The sequence below is a fragment of the Schistocerca americana genome, chromosome 2 (genome assembly GCF_021461395.2).
Source record: "Schistocerca americana isolate TAMUIC-IGC-003095 chromosome 2, iqSchAmer2.1, whole genome shotgun sequence".
NCBI lineage: Eukaryota > Metazoa > Arthropoda > Insecta > Orthoptera > Acrididae > Schistocerca > Schistocerca americana.
Genome location: NC_060120.1, coordinates 472,387,053 through 472,405,487, shown reverse-complemented (window position 1 = coordinate 472,405,487; position 18,435 = coordinate 472,387,053). Strand labels below are relative to the sequence as shown.

Genomic DNA, 18,435 nt, shown 5'->3' with positions numbered 1-18,435 from the left:
GTGCGCCAATCAAAGACTGACTATAAGAGAGAGAGAGAGTGCAGAAGAATATAACATTTCAGTTGGATCATGTCACAAAATCCTGACAAAGCATCTTTGAGCATATTGTGTTGCCACCAAATTCATGCCAAGGCTCATGAGTCAAGACCACAAAGACCTTCACCTCACAATCTGTGAAGAACTTTTGGATCATTCAAACGAGAACAAGATGCTCCTTAAAAGAATCATAACTGATGATGAGACATGGGTCTACTTTTATGTTGAGACCAAGGTTCAATCTTCACAATGGATTTGGAAGGGTTCTCCACGACCAAGAACCACTCTCATGTCAAATATCAAAGCCACGCTGATAGTTTCCTTTGACTTTGAAGGATTAGTTCATCATGAATTCATGCCACAGGGACTAACTATTAAGCAATGATACAATCAGGACGTGTTGCGATGCCTGTGTGAAGGAAATGGCCTGAAGTGTGGCGAAACAATTCATGGCGCTTGCATCACAAAAATGCACCCACACATTCATTCCTGACGGTGTGTAACTATTGCACAAAATATGAAATCACTGTGCTGCCTCATCCTCCGTATTCTCCAGACCTGGCCACTGCCTACTTTATTTAGTTCCAACAATGAAAACCCCTGTGAAAGGATGAAGATTTGCAACAACAGGCGAGATAAAAGAAAATTCACAGACAGCATTTTGCATAACCCAGCAGGAGGCATACCAAGAATTCTTCCAGAAATAGAAATGGCACTGGGAGCAGTGTATCAATTGTGGATAAGAGTATTTCGAAGGAGACCATGCACAGTAAGTAAAAGGTAAGCTTAGAAAAATTTTGTGGACAAAGTTCTGTAATTTTTTGAACAGACCTTGTATAACAGTGCAGCACTATTTGTAGTTACATTACTGAATGAAGTATTTGGTTGGCAATGATAAACCGTGGCTATGGTAGCACCTATTCTAAAAAACTAAATCTGAAACATTCCAAACATGTCACCTCTTACAAATAATTTATGAACTGCATCAGTATTGTTGAAATATTCTTTTGTAAAGAAAGTGCAACAACTGATTTGGGGGGAAACATTATCAAGTTGTACATGCCACAAAATTTTTCCTGGCTTATGTAGGAGTTTGCAAGGTTGTGGCTAGGTTGTAACCTAACAGTACAGCTTAACTGAAATGAGCAGTAATGATATTTAAATACAATGATAATTGTCACACACTTTTAGCACATCTTTTGGAAGACGACCCAGTTTCTGAGGCACTGGTTAGCTTGGGACATAACACAGCTGAAATTGAACATCACATTCTGCTCTGTTTTACGCAGAAATGTGTTTCATTATTGCCATCTACATACAGACAAGCAATGTCATAATTACTATGACTATGGAATGCAATTCTCTCATTGGGTCTACCATCCTATGTAATCATCAGCATCAGTCATTGCCAACTGCTATCTTTTAGAAATACCATTCTTAGGGTCCTATATAGCAAGCTTTATGATTTAAAGTTAAGATATACTGCTTGCATACTGTATAGGATATATATGTAACCTGTCTAGTAATGGTTTTGGGTTTTTGATAAATTCTGGATGTATTCATCATAACTTTCAAATATATTTCAAAAACTAGAAAAACAGATACAAAATAATTCACCACAAGAAACTGAAACAAAAATCCGACTGTGTCCATGAAATGTAAGACTTATGTAAGACCAAAGGTTTTGATTTGAAGACCAGTACAATTAATGAAATTGCTTGCTGATGTTTTGTAAAGTCTGTGTTTAAGAAGTTATGGCTCACTACTTACATGACCACAATTTACACCATTTTCTCCAACGTCCTTTTAAAATTCCTGACACACTTATGGAATGTCAACTAAGAAGTCTGACTATAATGTTATCAGTTTCTCATATGCAATTTATATTCCTGTATATCACACGTCCTAAAGAAAAGAAGACTCTGCAGAAGATCCATTTATTGGTCCTCTCAATTTTCATTCTACACACTGACTTTTTTCCCCTCCCGTGTATGTTTATTGTGGAGTAACAGTAAACAACTGAAGTCTTAAGAAACAATTTTCAACCAGATCAAGTTGTTGATAGCCAAATGAGATGAACCAGAGTCCTTTCAAACATTAACCACCAATTATCTTTGAACTACTGTCCTAAACATTGTGATGACTATATTCACACAAATAACTATGTGGGCTTCTGATAGCATGTAAGATACTAGACATATGGAAAATATACATTGCAAAACATATCACAACTGTGGTACAGTTACAATCAAATGCTGACAATGTTTTAAGCTATGCCACTATTAACATTAGTTTAATGCTTTCCACTCCAACAGTAACTACCACTCAACACTGTGAACTTTGTTCTCCAATGTCAGGGTTTCATTTGACCTGACTTTTTGTAGCTCTAATACATTCTACTCTCACATTTGATTCTGTTAAGCACCAATGCTGCACAGTACTGCCATCTAGGGAAACCTTCGTAACTCTGTGTCAAAATGCAGCCATTGTGTCGAGAAAATTTTTGTAATTATAATGAGCATGTTAACGGGTGCAAAATGGTAGTTCTTGACGTACACTCCTATCTGAGGAAGGAATTGTAGAGCCTTCAGAGGAATCTCCAAGTGAAATTGAGAGTGACAGTGATTTTGATAATGACAGGGAGTCATTTGTAAAAAATAGTCAAGTGAAAATGACAATGAAAACAGTGAAAATGTCTCCAGTTCTTGTGACGCAACAGAGGGCTCATGGCAAATGTGGTGGGACCATGCCTATGTAATCACACATTTTCCTTTTGACGTTTCAAAGTGTGATTTTATCACATAAACTAGTAAAGTTCTGTCATCGTCAGACAGTTTTTTTGTTTTGTTTTGTTTTTTTTTTTCAGTTAATTTTTACTGAGGATCTATTTCAACAAATAGCATGAAATGAACAGGTATGTTACAGTGGAAGTAGGGAAGTAGCAGCACTTCCACAACATTGTGTGTGGTGGGATTGGAGACCAAAAACTTGCAGGACTTTTCAAGAGAATGGTTACAATCACCTGCCTTCTTTTTAGACTGTTTTCATAGCAGACAACTTGTGCAAACTTTCTGGGCAGTTCATGTTTCTAATTTAGAGTGTGCTACATGTGTCAACACTCAGGTTCTCTCATGTTTGAGTAAAGTGAAAAATGTGTGTGATACTTGTCTGGTATGTTTCTCAAAATTTGTAGAGCATCTAAGTATTTAGTTTCTAATGAATCTACACTATCATTCAAAGATCGTGTGCTATTAAAAATGTACAATCCTTAGATACCAACAAAATATAGACTCAGAATTTATGTAATTTCAGGTTCGCCAAACTGTTATATTTACTATTTGATACCCTATATTGGGACTGTAACAGTAGTCATTGATTCATCCATCCAGAGTTGAATTTTCTGAGAGAACAGTTCTTCAATTGCTGGCTAATATCAGAAAGACTACATCACAATAAGTTTATTATTTGTAAACCGGCAACTTTTATATGCGTGTTGCATCAGCTGAAGAACTGTTGAATCAGAATGTGCATCTTGTATGAACACTTCAGGTCAATTAAATGAACTATCCAGAGTTCAGTGTCTGAGAAAACATGAAAGAAAATACCCCTGCAAGAATAAAATGATGCTTCTGGAATGGCAAGATAAACTCCCATGTGGTTTCTACAACAGCAAATGACTCATTGTTACTTACAGCAAGGAGAAACAGAAAGGGAGGGGAAGAAATAATAAAACCAAATGTGGTTATTACAGCCCGGATTTAGCCACTAATACATTCTGTTCCTTTATATGTAGCGATACAAAAAAACTTAAACCTCAACAAATTACACCAAAAGGACCCTTCTTCTAAACTTTAAATCACATATTTTTACATACTTTGAGATATAACACGTATTTTACACTATACTACATAGCTTTTCATATTTTAATGTTATTATGGAATAATTATACATTTTTGTAAGTCCCATACATTTTCATTACATAGCAAGAAAGCAAAAAAAAAATGTAAGTTTTATTACTTCATTTCTCATACTGTCATCAATCACATTACACACAAAGCTAAATTGCACAGATTCAAAGTGGACAACAATGACTAGTTTTAAACATTTTTCTCTCTTGTTCTCAGACACTTCACAATGTGTCAAAGTCAGTTGTACTTAATTACAGCAGCAGCTGTGTCTTCATTGTCATCAAAGCTGAGCACAAGGATTTATATTGCAAGCACTCAAACCACTGATGGTAAAATAGTCATCTACCAAACTAGTGGTAAACATATAGGACGTCCAATGAAATCTCAAACTGAACATTTACAAAGCAATCTACATATTAGGAATAAACAACTGATTTCTTCAAAGAAACAGGTTCTACTTACACACGTGCATGGATAGCCAACATCAACTAACAGTGAATTTTACAAAAAACAGTGTTTTGCACTGATTGCAAGGAACATACCCTGGAACAAACTTCTCCAGGTACCTGAATTTAAACATGTCTTACAGAAATACCACAATCGCAACATTCCCGATGAGTCCAATCTCTGAAAGAATTTCCTGGATTCTTGCCATGTTGACATAAAAAACAGGCTGACATTGGCAAATCACCCAGATGGAAATCTGCTGATGAGATGACAATGCTCTATGCCATTTCACTGCCAATCTAATTCTGGGAAAGTTAAGTCTCTGAGACTGCATCTAAACCCTATTAAACTTACTGTAAACCTTTGGAGGCAACAAATAATTGCTAGATTCATTAACGATGGACTTGGGGTATTATGGCCAGATGGTGTGAAAGAAGGGATCATACTGATGTAAACAGATGCCCTTCCACGCATGTTGAAAGTGGGGATTGCTTGACGTATTTTTCCAGACTTAGCACATGTTACATACATGGCTCATGCATTGCAACGAGTGGCGTGACATATCATTTCCCAAAAGTAAATACACTTATATCAGCTATGAAGAAGGTTTTCCTGAAATGTTCTTATTATGTACAGTATTACAGGCAGCAGCTACCTGATGTGCCTCTGCCTCTAGTGACAGTGATGCCAAGGTGGGCAACAAGGACTGAAGCTGTGATTTTCTACATTAAGCATTCTTAAGCTGTGAAGTTGGCTATGGAGAACTTTTCTTCTGATCCTACAGTGCCTTCAAGTGAATTGTTGTCAGCATTCAACAGTTATGAAGTCCTAAGTTGAGTTTCATCAACATAAGTCACTTCAGCTGACTTCCTGACAGTATTGAGCAACTGGAGACTTCAAGTATGCCTCTCCAAGAAGCTTGGGAATAATCGAAGATGCAGTTCAGAAGGTGGGTGATATAACTTCCAGGAAACTGCAATCTGTGCTGAACAAGAACCCAGCATGCTGAAAACTTGTTATTTTGTATCACTTATTTAATAGTGATATTGTAGATCCCCCTGAGAATATTATTACTAGCATAATCTCTCAGTATAAATATGCACTGTTGACTTTTTGCAAAATTGAGCAGTCCTCTATTTATAAAAATTGTCAAACAGAAGACAGTGCATAGGAACAGAATATTCGGAAACGTATAATTAATTGTGAATCCTGTTCCAGTGTGACTTACATGCTTGAACAGGAGATACTTTTATTTCTATACTTTGTGGCAGAAGTGAACTGACTAAAAATTAACATAGGCATTAGCCTATCGGTAAACTTATATTTTCTACCAAATAAACAAAATTTTGGAGTTCACACAAAACTACTACACTGCATATTTCATCAATTTTTGTTACATATTTCTTAATTTGATATTACATAAAGTCCGAGGCTCTAGTGATTAGTCATTATACTTCAAAGACAGGCAGAACTGATCAATCTGACCATTTTATTTACAGTTACGATTTTGTAACAAAAAGTCTCAACTGGTATTGAAAACTGTACTTCTGCTTGTAAACAGCTGTTTCCTATACAGGAATATGTGCCAGGAAAAAAACCTTGACAATACTATCTCACCAAGCATTCCGTAAAAGATTTATATAGGAGACTTAGTCAGTGAAGATGAGGGCATAAAAGAGGATGTTGTTCAACTTCTGATGATAAACGTTTAAATTGGAAGTTGCACATTATCAACAAGTTTCCTGTGAACAAGCACAAGGATTGTGCAAAATATTCCGACAGAAAAAAATAGAGGCAGCAGGTGTGAAACTGTTTATTAGAGTGAATCATAACATGAAACCTAGCTCCCCATTCTGAAGAACATTTCAAAAATTATTATACAATGAAAAGTTTTGTATTTTAATACTTATGTAAATATATTTGAATAAAAATGTACTACTTTTTTTTATGTATATCACAATTGTTGGTCAGTGGCCTCACTGCTTCCATAAAGAAATTTGCACAATTCTTTGCAGCGTCCATGCAGCAGTTAATTATATTAGAGCACAAAGAGATGCCCTGTGTGTGCATAATGAACTGCAAGGGACTAATGCATTTTTGGAAAATCTGCTATCTGTATTTCTACATTAGTTGTTCACTGAAATCTTTTCTATCTATTTTTCATGTCATAGCCAGTTCTCAGTGACAATACAACAACCAAACATTTATAAGGAAAAAATCTAACTTCTGAAATTGTTTGTTTGTTTATGATTTTTAATAACTCTGTACTAACTCACAAAACTGATTTCACTTATGTCTATTACAACATTGAAGGGGTGACTGGTTAAATGAAAATGACAGCAGAGATCAATGAGTGTAACATCACTTTCCCTTTCTTCATTCAATTTTTGAGGTACAAAATGAGGTAAATGAGCACTTCTTATCAACAATAAGTTAACTTCACAATACAAATTGTCAGAGACAAAATGCATAATAAAAGTACGGGGCGATCAAAAAGTCAGTATAAATTTGAAAACTTAATAAACCACGGAGAAATGTAGATAGAGAGGTAAAAATTGACACACATGCTTGGAATGACATGGGGTTTTATTAGAACAAAAAGAAAATCCACCCTATATTGCTAGACGCGTGAAAGATTTCTTGCGCGCGTCGTTTGTTGATGATCGTGTGCTCAGCCGCCACTTTCGTCATGCTTGGCCTCCCAGGTCCCCAGACCTCAGTCTGTGCGACTATTGGCTTTGGGGTTAGCTGAAGTCGCATGTGTATCATGATTGACCAATATCTCTAGGGAGCTGAAAGACAACATCCGACGCCAATGCCTCACCATAACTCCGGACATGCTTTACAGTGCTGTTCACAACATTATTCCTCGACTACAACTATTGTTGAGGAATGATGATGGACATATTGAGCATTTCCTGTAAAGAAATAATCTTTGCTTTGTCTTACTTTGTTACGCTAATTATTGCTATTCTGATCAGATGAAGTGCCATCTATCAGACATTTTTTGAACGTTTGTATTTTTTTGGTTCGAATACAACCCCATGTCATCCCAAGCATGTGTGTCAATTTGAACCTCTCAATCTACATTATTCCGTGCTTTGTTCAGTTTTCAAATTTATACTGACTTTTTGATCACCTGGTAATTATCATCTCTTTGATGAGGGAGTAATGAACTCTCTCTGCAGTAGTTCCGCTGTATTAAAAAATTGAAAACAATCACCACAATGTAGCAACAAAAATAAGTACATAAATACATTGCTGTCCATTTCAAATACTGGAACCTTTCAATATTATTATTATTTCTTTTCTTTCTCAGACGTCATGTCTGGTTAAAAATGGAAAGTGACGCAGATCTTGATCAAGTGTAAACTTCCTTTTTACTGTACGGTATATGTTACATTGCATTTAGGAACTTTCGTGTCATTGAACAAGTATCAATAATTACAGATTTCTGTAGTTGTATATATACGTTTGGATGTAGCTGTATTGCGTTGATGTACTGGTAGATATTGTGTGGTATGACTCCTGTAGTTGATAGTATAATCGGTATAACGTCAACTTTATCCTGATGCCACATGTCCTTGACTTCCTCAGCCAGTTTGATGTATTTTTCAATTTTTTCTCCTGTTTTCTTCTGTATATTTGTTGTATTTGGTATGGATATTTCGATTAGTTGTGTTAATTTCTTCTTTTTATTGGCGAGTATGATGTCAGGTTTGTTATGTGGTGTTGTTTTATCTGTTATAATGGTTCTGTTCCAGTATAATTTGTATTCATCATTCTCCAGTACATCTTGTGGTGCATACTTGTATGTGGGAACGTGTTGTTTTATTAGTTTATGTTGTATCGCAAGTTATTGATGTATTATTTTTGCTACATTGTCGTGTCTTCTGGGGTATTCTGTATTTGGTAGTATTGTACATCCACTTGTGATGTGACTACTGTTTCTATTTGTTGTTTTCAAAGTCTGCATTTATCTGTTGTGGTATTGGGATCTTTAATAATATGCTTGCTGTAATATCTGGTGTTTATTGTTTGATCCTGTATTGCAATCATGAATCCTTCCGTCTCACTGTATATATTGCCTTTTCTTAGCCATGTGTTGGATGCGTCTTGATCGATGTGTGGCTGTGTTAGATGATACGGGTGCTTGCCATATAGTGTTTTCTTGTTGTTGTAGAGGTGGTTATGAAATTGTAGTGGTGTAGCCGATGTATTTATATGAGTGATTGCTTTGTGTATTTTGCTAGTTTCTGCTCGTTCTATAAAGAATTTTCTTAAATTGTCTACCTGTCCATAATGCAGGATTTTATGTCGATAAATCCTCTTCCTCCCTCCTTTCTGCTTAATGTGAATCTTTCTGTTGCTAAATGTATGCGATGTATTCTATATTTGTGGCACTGTGATCGTGTAAGTGCATTGAGTGCTTCTAGGTCTGTGTTACTCCATTTCACTACTCCAAATGAGTAGGTCAATATTGGTATAGCATAAGTATTTATAGCTTTTGTCTTGTTTCTTGCTGTCAATTCTGTTTTCAGTATTTTTGTTAGTCTTTGTCTATATTTTTCTTTTAGTTCTTCTTTAATATTAGCATTATCTATTCCTATTTTTTGTCTGTATCCTAGATATTTATAGGCATCTGTTTTTTCCATCGCTTCTATGGAGTCACTGTGGTTATTCAATATGTAATCTTCTTGTTTAGTGTGTTTTCCCTTGACTATGCTAATTTTCTTACATTTGTCTGTTCCGAAAGCCATATTTATATCATTGCTGAATACTTCTGTTATCTTTAGTAATTGGTTGAGTTGTTGATTGGTTGCTGCCAGTAGTTTTAGATCATCCATGTATAGCAAATGTGTGATTTTGTGTGGGTATGTTCCAGTAATATTGTATCCATAATTTGTATTACACTCCTGGAAATGGAAAAAAGAACACATTGACACCGGTGTGTCAGACCCATCATACTTGCTCCGGACACTGCGAGAGGGCTGTACAAGCAATGATCACACGCACGGCACAGCGGACACACCAGGAACCGCGGTGTTGGCCGTCGAATGGCGCTAGCTGCGCAGCATTTGTGCACCGCCGCCGTCAGTGTCAGCCAGTTTGCCGTGGCATACGGAGCTCCATCGCAGTCTTTAACACTGGTAGCATGCCGCGACAGCGTGGACGTGAACCGTATGTGCAGTTGACGGACTTTGAGCGAGGGCGTATAGTGGGCATGCGGGAGGCCAGGTGGACGTACCGTCGAATTGCTCAACACGTGGGGCGTGAGGTCTCCACAGTACATCGATGTTGTCGCCAGTGGTCGGCGGAAGGTGCACGTGCCCGTCGACCTGGGACCGGACCGCAGCGACGCACGGATGCACGCCAAGACCGTAGGATCCTACGCAGTGCCGTAGGGGACCGCACCGCCACTTCCTAGCAAATTAGGGACACTGTTGCTCCTGGGGTATCGGCGAGGTCCATTCGCAACCGTCTCCATGAAGCTGGGCTACGGTCCCGCACATCGTTAGGCCGTCTTCCGCTCACGCCCCAACATCGTGCAGCCCGCCTCCAGTGGTGTCGCGACAGGCGTGAATGGAGGGACGAATGGAGACGTGTCGTCTTCAGCGAAGAGAGTCGCTTCTGCCTTGGTGCCAATGATGGTCGTATGCGTGTTTGGCGCCGTGCAGGTGAGCGCCACAATCAGGACTGCATACGACCGAGGCACACAGGGCCAACACCCGGCATCATGGTGTGGGGAGCGATCTCCTACACTGGCCGTACACCACTGGTGATCGTCGAGGGGACACTGAATAGTGCACGGTACATCCAAACCGTCATCGAATCCATCGTTCTACCATTCCTAGACCGGCAAGGGAACTTGCTGTTCCAACAGGACAATGCACGTCCGCATGTATCCCGTGCCACCCAACGTGCTCTAGAAGGTGTAAGTCAACTACCTTGGCCAGCAAGATCTCCGGATCTGTCCCCCATTGAGCATGTTTGGGACTGGATGAAGCGTCGTCTCACGCGGTCTGCACGTCCAGCACGAACGCTGGTCCAACTGAGGCGCCAGGTGGAAATGGCATGGCAAGCCGTTCCACAGGACTACATCCAGCATCTCTACGATCGTCTCCATGGGAGAATAGCAGCCTGCATTGCTGCGAAAGGTGGATATACACTGTACTAGTGCCCACATTGTGCATGCTCTGTTGCCTGTGTCTATGTGCCTGTGGTTCTGTCAGTGTGATCATGTGATGTATCTGACCCCAGGAATGTGTCAATAAAGTTTCCCCTTCCTGGGACAATGAATTCATGGTGTTCTTATTTCAATTTCCAGGAGTGTATTTAGCATGTAGAATAGTGGGTTCAGAGCAAGGCAGAACCAGAAAGGACTTAATGAGTCTCCTTGGTATATTCCACGCTTAACCTGTATTGGCTGTGATGTGATATTATTTGAATTTGTTTGGATATTAAGTGTGGTTTTCCAATTTTTCATTACTATGTTTAGGAACTGTATCAATTTAGGATCTACTTTGTATATTTCCAATATTTGTAGTAACCATGAGTGGGGTACACTATCAAAAGCTTTTCGGTAATCAATGTGTGCGTAGTGTAGCGACCTTTGTTTAGTTTTAGCTTGGTATGTCATCTCTGCATCTATTATCAGTTGCTCTTTACATCCTCGTGCTCCTTTGCAACAGCCTTTTTGTTCTTCATTTATAATTTTGTTCTGTGTTGTATGTGTCATTAATTTCTGTGTAATGACTGAAGTTAATATTTTGTATATTGTTGGTAGGCATGTTATGGGGCGATATTTTGCTGGGTTTGCTGTGCATGCTTGATCTTCAGGTTTCAGAAAAGTTATTCCATGTGTAAGTGTATCAGGGAATGTGTATGGGTCTGCAATGTAACTGTTAAATAATGTAGTTTGATGTGAATGTGTTGAGGTGAACTTCTTTAGCCAGAAATTTACTATTTTATCTTTTCCAGGGGCTTTCCAATTATTATCATTATTATTATTATTATTATTGTTATTATTATTATTATTATTTCAATACACTGCCACAAAATTTACAGACACAGCTGTTTGCTTACCTGTGCATCAGAATAATTGTGAGCCAAATTCTTGATGTTTCTTCGCAAACCTGCTACATTCACCTGCATTTCGCCGTCTTCTCCACCTATTTAGTACAAGTTAATACCAGCTTATCACATTGAAATTATTAAGTAGAAACAGAATAATAAATGGTTCTTTCTGAGCAGCATTAGAGACAAACACACACATTATGAAATAGATAGCTTTCAGAAGATGATTTCTAGTACAAAAAAGGTGCACAGCCTGTCACATTAAGAAACTTCAGTTCGGAAAGCTCCCTAAGCATATGTAACACTGTAGCAAGTAGTAATTTTTTCTGCCCATCTTTTAATTTATATATATATATATATATAATACGTTAAAGTTAGATATAGTGGGAATTAGTGAAGTTCGGTGGCAGGAGATACAAGACTTTTGGTCAGGTGAATACAGGGTTATAAATACAAAATCAAATAGGGGTAATGCAGGAGTAGGTTTAATAATGAATAAAAAATAAGAGTGTGGGTAAGCTGATGCAAATAGCACAATAAACGCATTATTGTGGCCAAGATAGACATGAAGCCCACGCCAACTACAGTAGCACAAGTTTATATGCCAACTACGTCTGCAGATGCTGAAGAGATTGATGAAATGTATGAGGAGATAAAAGAAATTATTCAGATAGTGAAAAGAGATGAAAATTTTGTAGACATGGGTGACTGGAATTCAATAGTAGGAAAAGGAAGAGAAGGAAACGTAGTATGTGAATATGGATTAGGGCTAAGAAATGAAAGAGGAAGCTGCCTAGTAGAATTTTGCACAGAGCATAACTTAAGCATAGCTAACACTTGGTTCAAGAATCATGAAAGAAGGTTGTGTACCTGGAAGAATCCTGGAGATACTAAAAGGTATCAGATAGATTACATAATGGTAAGACAGAGATTTAGGAACCAGGTTTTAAATTGTAAGACATTTCCAGGGGGAGATGTGGATTCTGACCACAATCTATTGGTTATGAACTGCAGATTGAAACTGAAGAAACTGCAAAAAGGTGGAAATTTAAGGAGATGGAACCCGGATAAACTGAAAGAACCCCAGGTTGTAGAGAAATTCAGGGAGAGCATAAGGGAATGATTGACAGGAATGGGGGAAAGAAATACAGTAGAAGAAGAATGGGTAGCTCTGAGGGATGAAGTGGTGAAGGCAGCAGAGGATCAAGTAGGTAAAAAGACGAGGGCTAGTAGAAAGCCTTGGGTAGCAGAAGAAATATTGAATTTAATTGATGAAAGGAGAAAATATAAAAATGCAGTAAATGAAGCAGGCAAAAAGGAATACAAATGTCTCAAAAATGAGATCGACAGGAAGTGCAAAATGGCTAAGCAGGGATGGCAGAGGACAAATGTAAGGATGTAGAGGCTTGTCTCACTAGGGGTAAGATAGATACAGCCTACAGGAAAATTAAAGAGACATTTGGAGAAAAAAGAGCCACTTGTATGAATATCAAGAGCTCAGATGGAAATCCAGATCTAAGCAAAGAGGGGAAAGCAGAAAGGTGGAAGGAGTATATACAGGGTATATACAAGGGCGATGTGCTTGAGGACAATATTATGGAAATGGAAGAGGATGTAGATGAAGATGAAATGGGAGATACGATGCTTCGTGAAGAGTTTGACAAAGCACTGAAAGACCTGAGTCGAAATAAGGCCCCGGGAGTAGACAACATTCCATTGGAGCCAGTCCTGACAAAACTCTATCATCTGGTGAGCAAGATGTATGAGACAGGTGAAATACCCTCAGACTTCAAGAAGAATATAATAATTCCAATCCCAAAGAAAGCAGGTGTTGACAGATGTGAAAATTACCGAACTATCAGTTTAATAAGTCACAGCTGCAAAATACTAACACAAATTCTTTACAGACAAATGGAAAAACTGGTAGAAGCCAACCTCGGGGAAGATCAGTTTAGATTCCGCAGAATTGTTGAAACACGTGGGGCAATACTGACCCTCCGACTTATCTTAGTAAATAGATTAAGAGAAAATAGATTACAGAAAGGCAAACCCATGTTTTTAGCATTTGTAGACTTAGAGAAAGCTTTTGACAATGTGGAGTGGAATACTCTCTTTCAAACTCTAAAGGTGGCAGGAATAAAATACAGGGAGCGAAAGGCTATTTACAATTTGTACAGAAACCAGATGGCAGTTATAAGAGTCGAGGGACATGAAAGGGAAGCAGTGGTTGGGAAGGGAGTAAGACAGGGTTTTAGCCTCTCCCCGATGTTGTTCAATCTGTATATTGAGCAAGCAGTAAAGGAAACAAAAGAAAAATTCAGAGTAGGTATTAAAATCCATGGAGAAGAAATAAAAACTTTGAGGTTCGCCGATGACATTGTAATTCTGTCAGAGACAGCAAAGGACTTGGAAGAGCAGTTGAATGGAATGGACAGTGTCTTGAAAGGAGTATATAAGATGAACATCAACAAAAGCAAAACGAGGATAATGGAATGTAGTTGAATCAAGTCGGGTGATGCTGAGGGAATTAGATTAGGAAATGAGACAATTAAAGTAGTAAAGGAGCTTTTGAAATGTGGTGCTACAGAAGAATGCTGAAGATTAGATGGGTAGATCACATAACTAATGAGGAGGTATTGGATAGAATTGGGGAGAAGAGGAGTTTGTGGCACAACTTGACAAAAAGAAGGGATCGGTTGGTAGGACATGTTCTGAGGCATCAAGGGATCACAAATTTAGAATTGGAGTGCAGCGTGGAGGGTAAAAATCGTAGAGGGAGACCAAGAGATAAATACACTAAGCAGATTCAGAAGGATGTAGGTTGCAGTAAGAACTGGGAGATGACTAAGCTTGCACAGGATAGAGTAGCATGGAGAGCTGCATCAAACCAGTCTCAGGACTGAAGACCACAACAACAACAACATCTTTTAATTTGACTGAAAAACAAATTCCATGATGGAAATAATGAACAGCAAATTTTTCTTAAGTGTGTAGAGATGCCTCATCTACTAATAACAATTGTCACCAATCCTGGTCACCAACAGACCCTGGGCAAGACCACCGAAAACATGGGCATGGCTCTTCACACAAAAATCATTAAACACTGACTCTGGTTTAGGATGCTTACATAGAGTTAGTTCTTTTTCTAGTGTAATTAAACACACTCAAATGCAATCAATAACCACACACAAAAAGTACATTGTGATTTTGTGTGTGTGTGTGTGTGTGTGTGTGTGTGTGTGTGTGTGTGTGCGCGCGCAAGACTTTCACTCGCATTATCTGTTCAACCACTTCCGTGTCCTCCTCTGTATGACCTCCACATGAAGTGAACTTGTCTGATGCACAAATGTTAAGAATTCAATGAGAGGACATTGTGAGGCACCTCAAAGTATCCACTAGTTTATACCCATCTGTGTCACAACCTCCTCCCCTGCACGCACGCATGCGCACACACGTTTTGAGAATAAGGTGGTGGTGATAAATAGGGTAACTTATCAAAATAATTGATTAGCTACAAACTGAAACACTATACACAATAAAAACTTACACACTGTATTACATCAGGAGATAAAATGGGACACAGGGTATGGTTGCTGCTAGCACAAAGTGCCCACCAGTATCACCAACCTGAAAAGGAATAATATTAAACCAATTATTGATGTGAACATGAAAAATAGCAAATACACAACAATGTGGAACAGACTGTCTAAGTAATTTATATTCACTGCCACAATATCAGAGGGAACATAACTTGAAAATGTCACGTTTCTGACAGTAATATTTACCCATACTTTATACAAAAACTTCAGAATATGATACCTTACGACAGTATTAATGTGTTAAAATTTCGATAAACATTGAACTAAACAGGCTTTCTCGAATCTATTACCACAATTAACATCCTGCTGAAAATCCTTTATGAGACATGCAGAAGGGAAAATGAGATATGAAATGCAATAGTGACAACACGGTAGATAAGGAGTATCAATCACTAGGAAATAATCAATATTATATGACAAGCACAGATTTAATTTTCCTCCTTTCAATATGTTTAGGACAATTTATAGAATCCTGTACAGCAAAATACAAGATTATTATTTTACCAGCAGAAAATCAGATGCCTATGCAGCAGATGCTACTGTCCATCAGTTAGACTCTCAAGATACTGGGTTTATTCTGTAAGCTATTTGTGAGCCTGCACTTGTCAGGTTGCGCTATGCACTACTTGAGCTTCTGAAGCACCATACGTGTCAAATGGCATTAACTCTTTCACATGCATAGGAAAGGTGTTTATTACCCAAGGTTGGGGACATAATGTAGAAAATATGAAAATACTTTCCTGAAAAGTAACTTAGGAGAATTGATTCAAATATCAGGCACGTTAAATGAAATCTCCCATCTAGATCAAAATATCTATTCTTGAAAATATACAGTCTGAAAACAAACCACCACCCTTCTCTACAATCAAAATGTGCCAGGAATAGAGGATGGTACAAACTGTGTCAAAATATGCAATGTGCATGCAGCCTTTACTTGATTCACTTATGTCATTTTTCCCTCCTCTAATATCTTTAACCAGATAGAAAAAATTGTTCAACATGTTTGGTTAATCTTGTTCCCTCTTGCTGGATTGTATTTAAGATCATCAGACGAGATTTCCTTCCTGAATCACAAACTGAGTGGCTGTAGCAAGATAGCATCAAATAAATGCCTATAGGGCAATAAGAGTTCTGAATATGTAGCCAATGTGCCCTTCTGTACAAGCAGTTAAATAAGATTCAGAGTGCTGATATTCTGAGACCTATTGTGGGGCAACAAAGTTAATTTGTGTTCAGAGTTAGTGTACATGTAGAACAGAGAACTGCCATTCTCAATATCACTATCTTAATGAGGGTTGGAGAGAGGTACGGAAAATTGAGAAAAAAGAAAATTTATAACGTGTATGCCATTGAACAGTGGCAGATTATGGTTAGACTGGGCACCTTGCTGTGAAAATTATGATATTAATGGTAGCTACAAATAACTTAACACTTAAAATGCTACACATTTACACTGAATAAGAAACATTTGTTCAAGTTGTTTTTAGTGCAGGAGTGTTTCTCATACAATAGCCTTCTGGTGGTCAGGTTATCCAGTGTTAGCTGATACAATATGAAGTTGCAACGGAAGTGACTAAGAAGACACTTAGATTCCACATTATTTACTCAATTCATTGTAGATTCCTGGGTTCTCTTATCACAACCAGCGATCGTAACACTATATACATCCAAGTCGAATTATTTGAGGTATCTAGCTATTACACGTCTCATAATGATTGACCCCTGACTTCGAGCTATTAGTCTAGTTACATAACAAGACTTAACAGTATGATGTACCTCATTCGAATTGTGAAAGTTTATACTTTTATTTCGTGGGTTGGAGAAAAAATTGTGGAGATGAAATATGTGGAAATTTTTAATACATCCGAGCACTTTTTGGTGGGAGTCGACTTTTGAAGCATGAACAATGTCCTTGGCACAGATTACAAATGCAACCATTCTATATTTATATGCATGTTTTTCACCATTTTCTGATTAATTACATCATTGCTGTAAAGCGAAATGTAAGAATGTTCGATTCAGTTTACTGTCTAGCTATTGCAGCAGGGAAAATATTGTTTTCGAGCTTAAAATTTTGTTTTAATGTCACATATAATTACTAATGAATAATGCCATATTTTTCAGTTACAGAGTTTGTAAAACACTGGCTCAAAGCTGTAACCAATGTGAAACTGTTTTGGAGCATAGTTATTATACCAGTGTGCTGCTGTTGTAATGCAAAGTAGGTGAGTATTCCACCAGCAAAGGATGGCAACTTCATTTTAGTGTTCCAATACAGCACTCCCATGTACAATGACTGCAATATGTAGAAGACAAGAATCTGGCTTTTCTGAAGCATAAATTTAACACTCGATATACTAACAATGAACAGTGTCATGCACTTTTACCAGTGATCAAAAACTGTCTATGATGTGTAGCGACGAGCAACCAAATACACTTCCCAAGGACAAAAAAAAATATCTCAATCACTTTCGCTGCTACCTACGGTCTCGCCTCCAATAGTTCTCTTGCCGTATCGAGAGAATGAGCTCTTTGTACACATTTGTTTGCAATTTTCAGTAGATGAATCATAATTCCTCCAAACAATTTAAGGAATCCTTTAATTCTTTATGCGGTGAATATCATCATGTATCTTAAAAGACTCATTTTATCTTTTCCTTGATACGAGTTCAACGTCTTTGAATTTGTGTTGCATCACAGGCGACAACAGAAGTTTAATCTGTTTGTTGAGTGAGCATGATACATCTCTAAAAAGAATTCTTGTGAACAAAAGTTCAGTCAAGAATGTTCCAGTAGACCCTCAAACTACGCGGAAGCTCCAAATTATTGTTTTCCAGTCGTTCAATAATAAAAACCTCACTATTTTACAAATGTATTTCATGATACTGGATTTATTATTTGTGACATGGAGCCAAATCTATACCAATCACAGATCTTGGATAACTTTTCAAGAATGCTCCTGAACCACTCTTTGCAATATGTAGCATTGTACTAGGAAGGGTCCACTGCGCTGAATTTTTTATCAATACAATGACAGCCATCATTTTGCACAAACCTATTTTTGTTTCCCGTGTGGCACATAATTCTCTTTCAAAGAAGCAGATAGTGTTTGAATTACAATGTCATAGCAATTTCACTCTTTAACACTTCCTCTCTGTCAATGCTCTCATTAATAAACGGTCACAACGCCCATATAGTACTAGGGACAGAAAGTTGGCTGAAACCAGACGTAAACAGTAATGAAATCCTAAACTTGGATTGGAATGTATACCGCAGAGACAGACTGGACAGTGAAGGGGGAGGCGTGTTTATAGCAATAAGAACTGCAACAGTATCGAAGGAAATTGACGGAGATCCGAAATGTGAAA

The 18,435-nt window shown here is 37.9% G+C and overlaps 1 protein-coding gene across 7 annotated transcripts in view; it reads right to left on the bottom strand.

Moving 5' to 3' along the window:
* LOC124596599 (epsin-1) overlaps positions 1 to 18,435 on the bottom strand; it is a 168,550-nt gene that overhangs the window by 125,780 nt on the left and 24,335 nt on the right. For 6 of the 7 annotated variants that reach the window (XM_047135795.1, XM_047135801.1, XM_047135800.1 and 3 more), the window contains exons 2-3: positions 15,016 to 15,095; positions 11,478 to 11,563 (exon numbers count right to left, since the gene is read on the bottom strand). In XM_047135795.1, coding sequence (XP_046991751.1) covers positions 11,478 to 11,546 — 69 coding nt within the window. In that variant the 5' untranslated portion in view covers positions 11,547 to 11,563; positions 15,016 to 15,095. Of the gene's footprint in view, positions 1 to 11,477; positions 11,564 to 15,015; positions 15,096 to 15,571; positions 15,636 to 18,435 lie in introns of those variants that run through there. The other variant, XM_047135796.1, reaches the window with a different exon arrangement.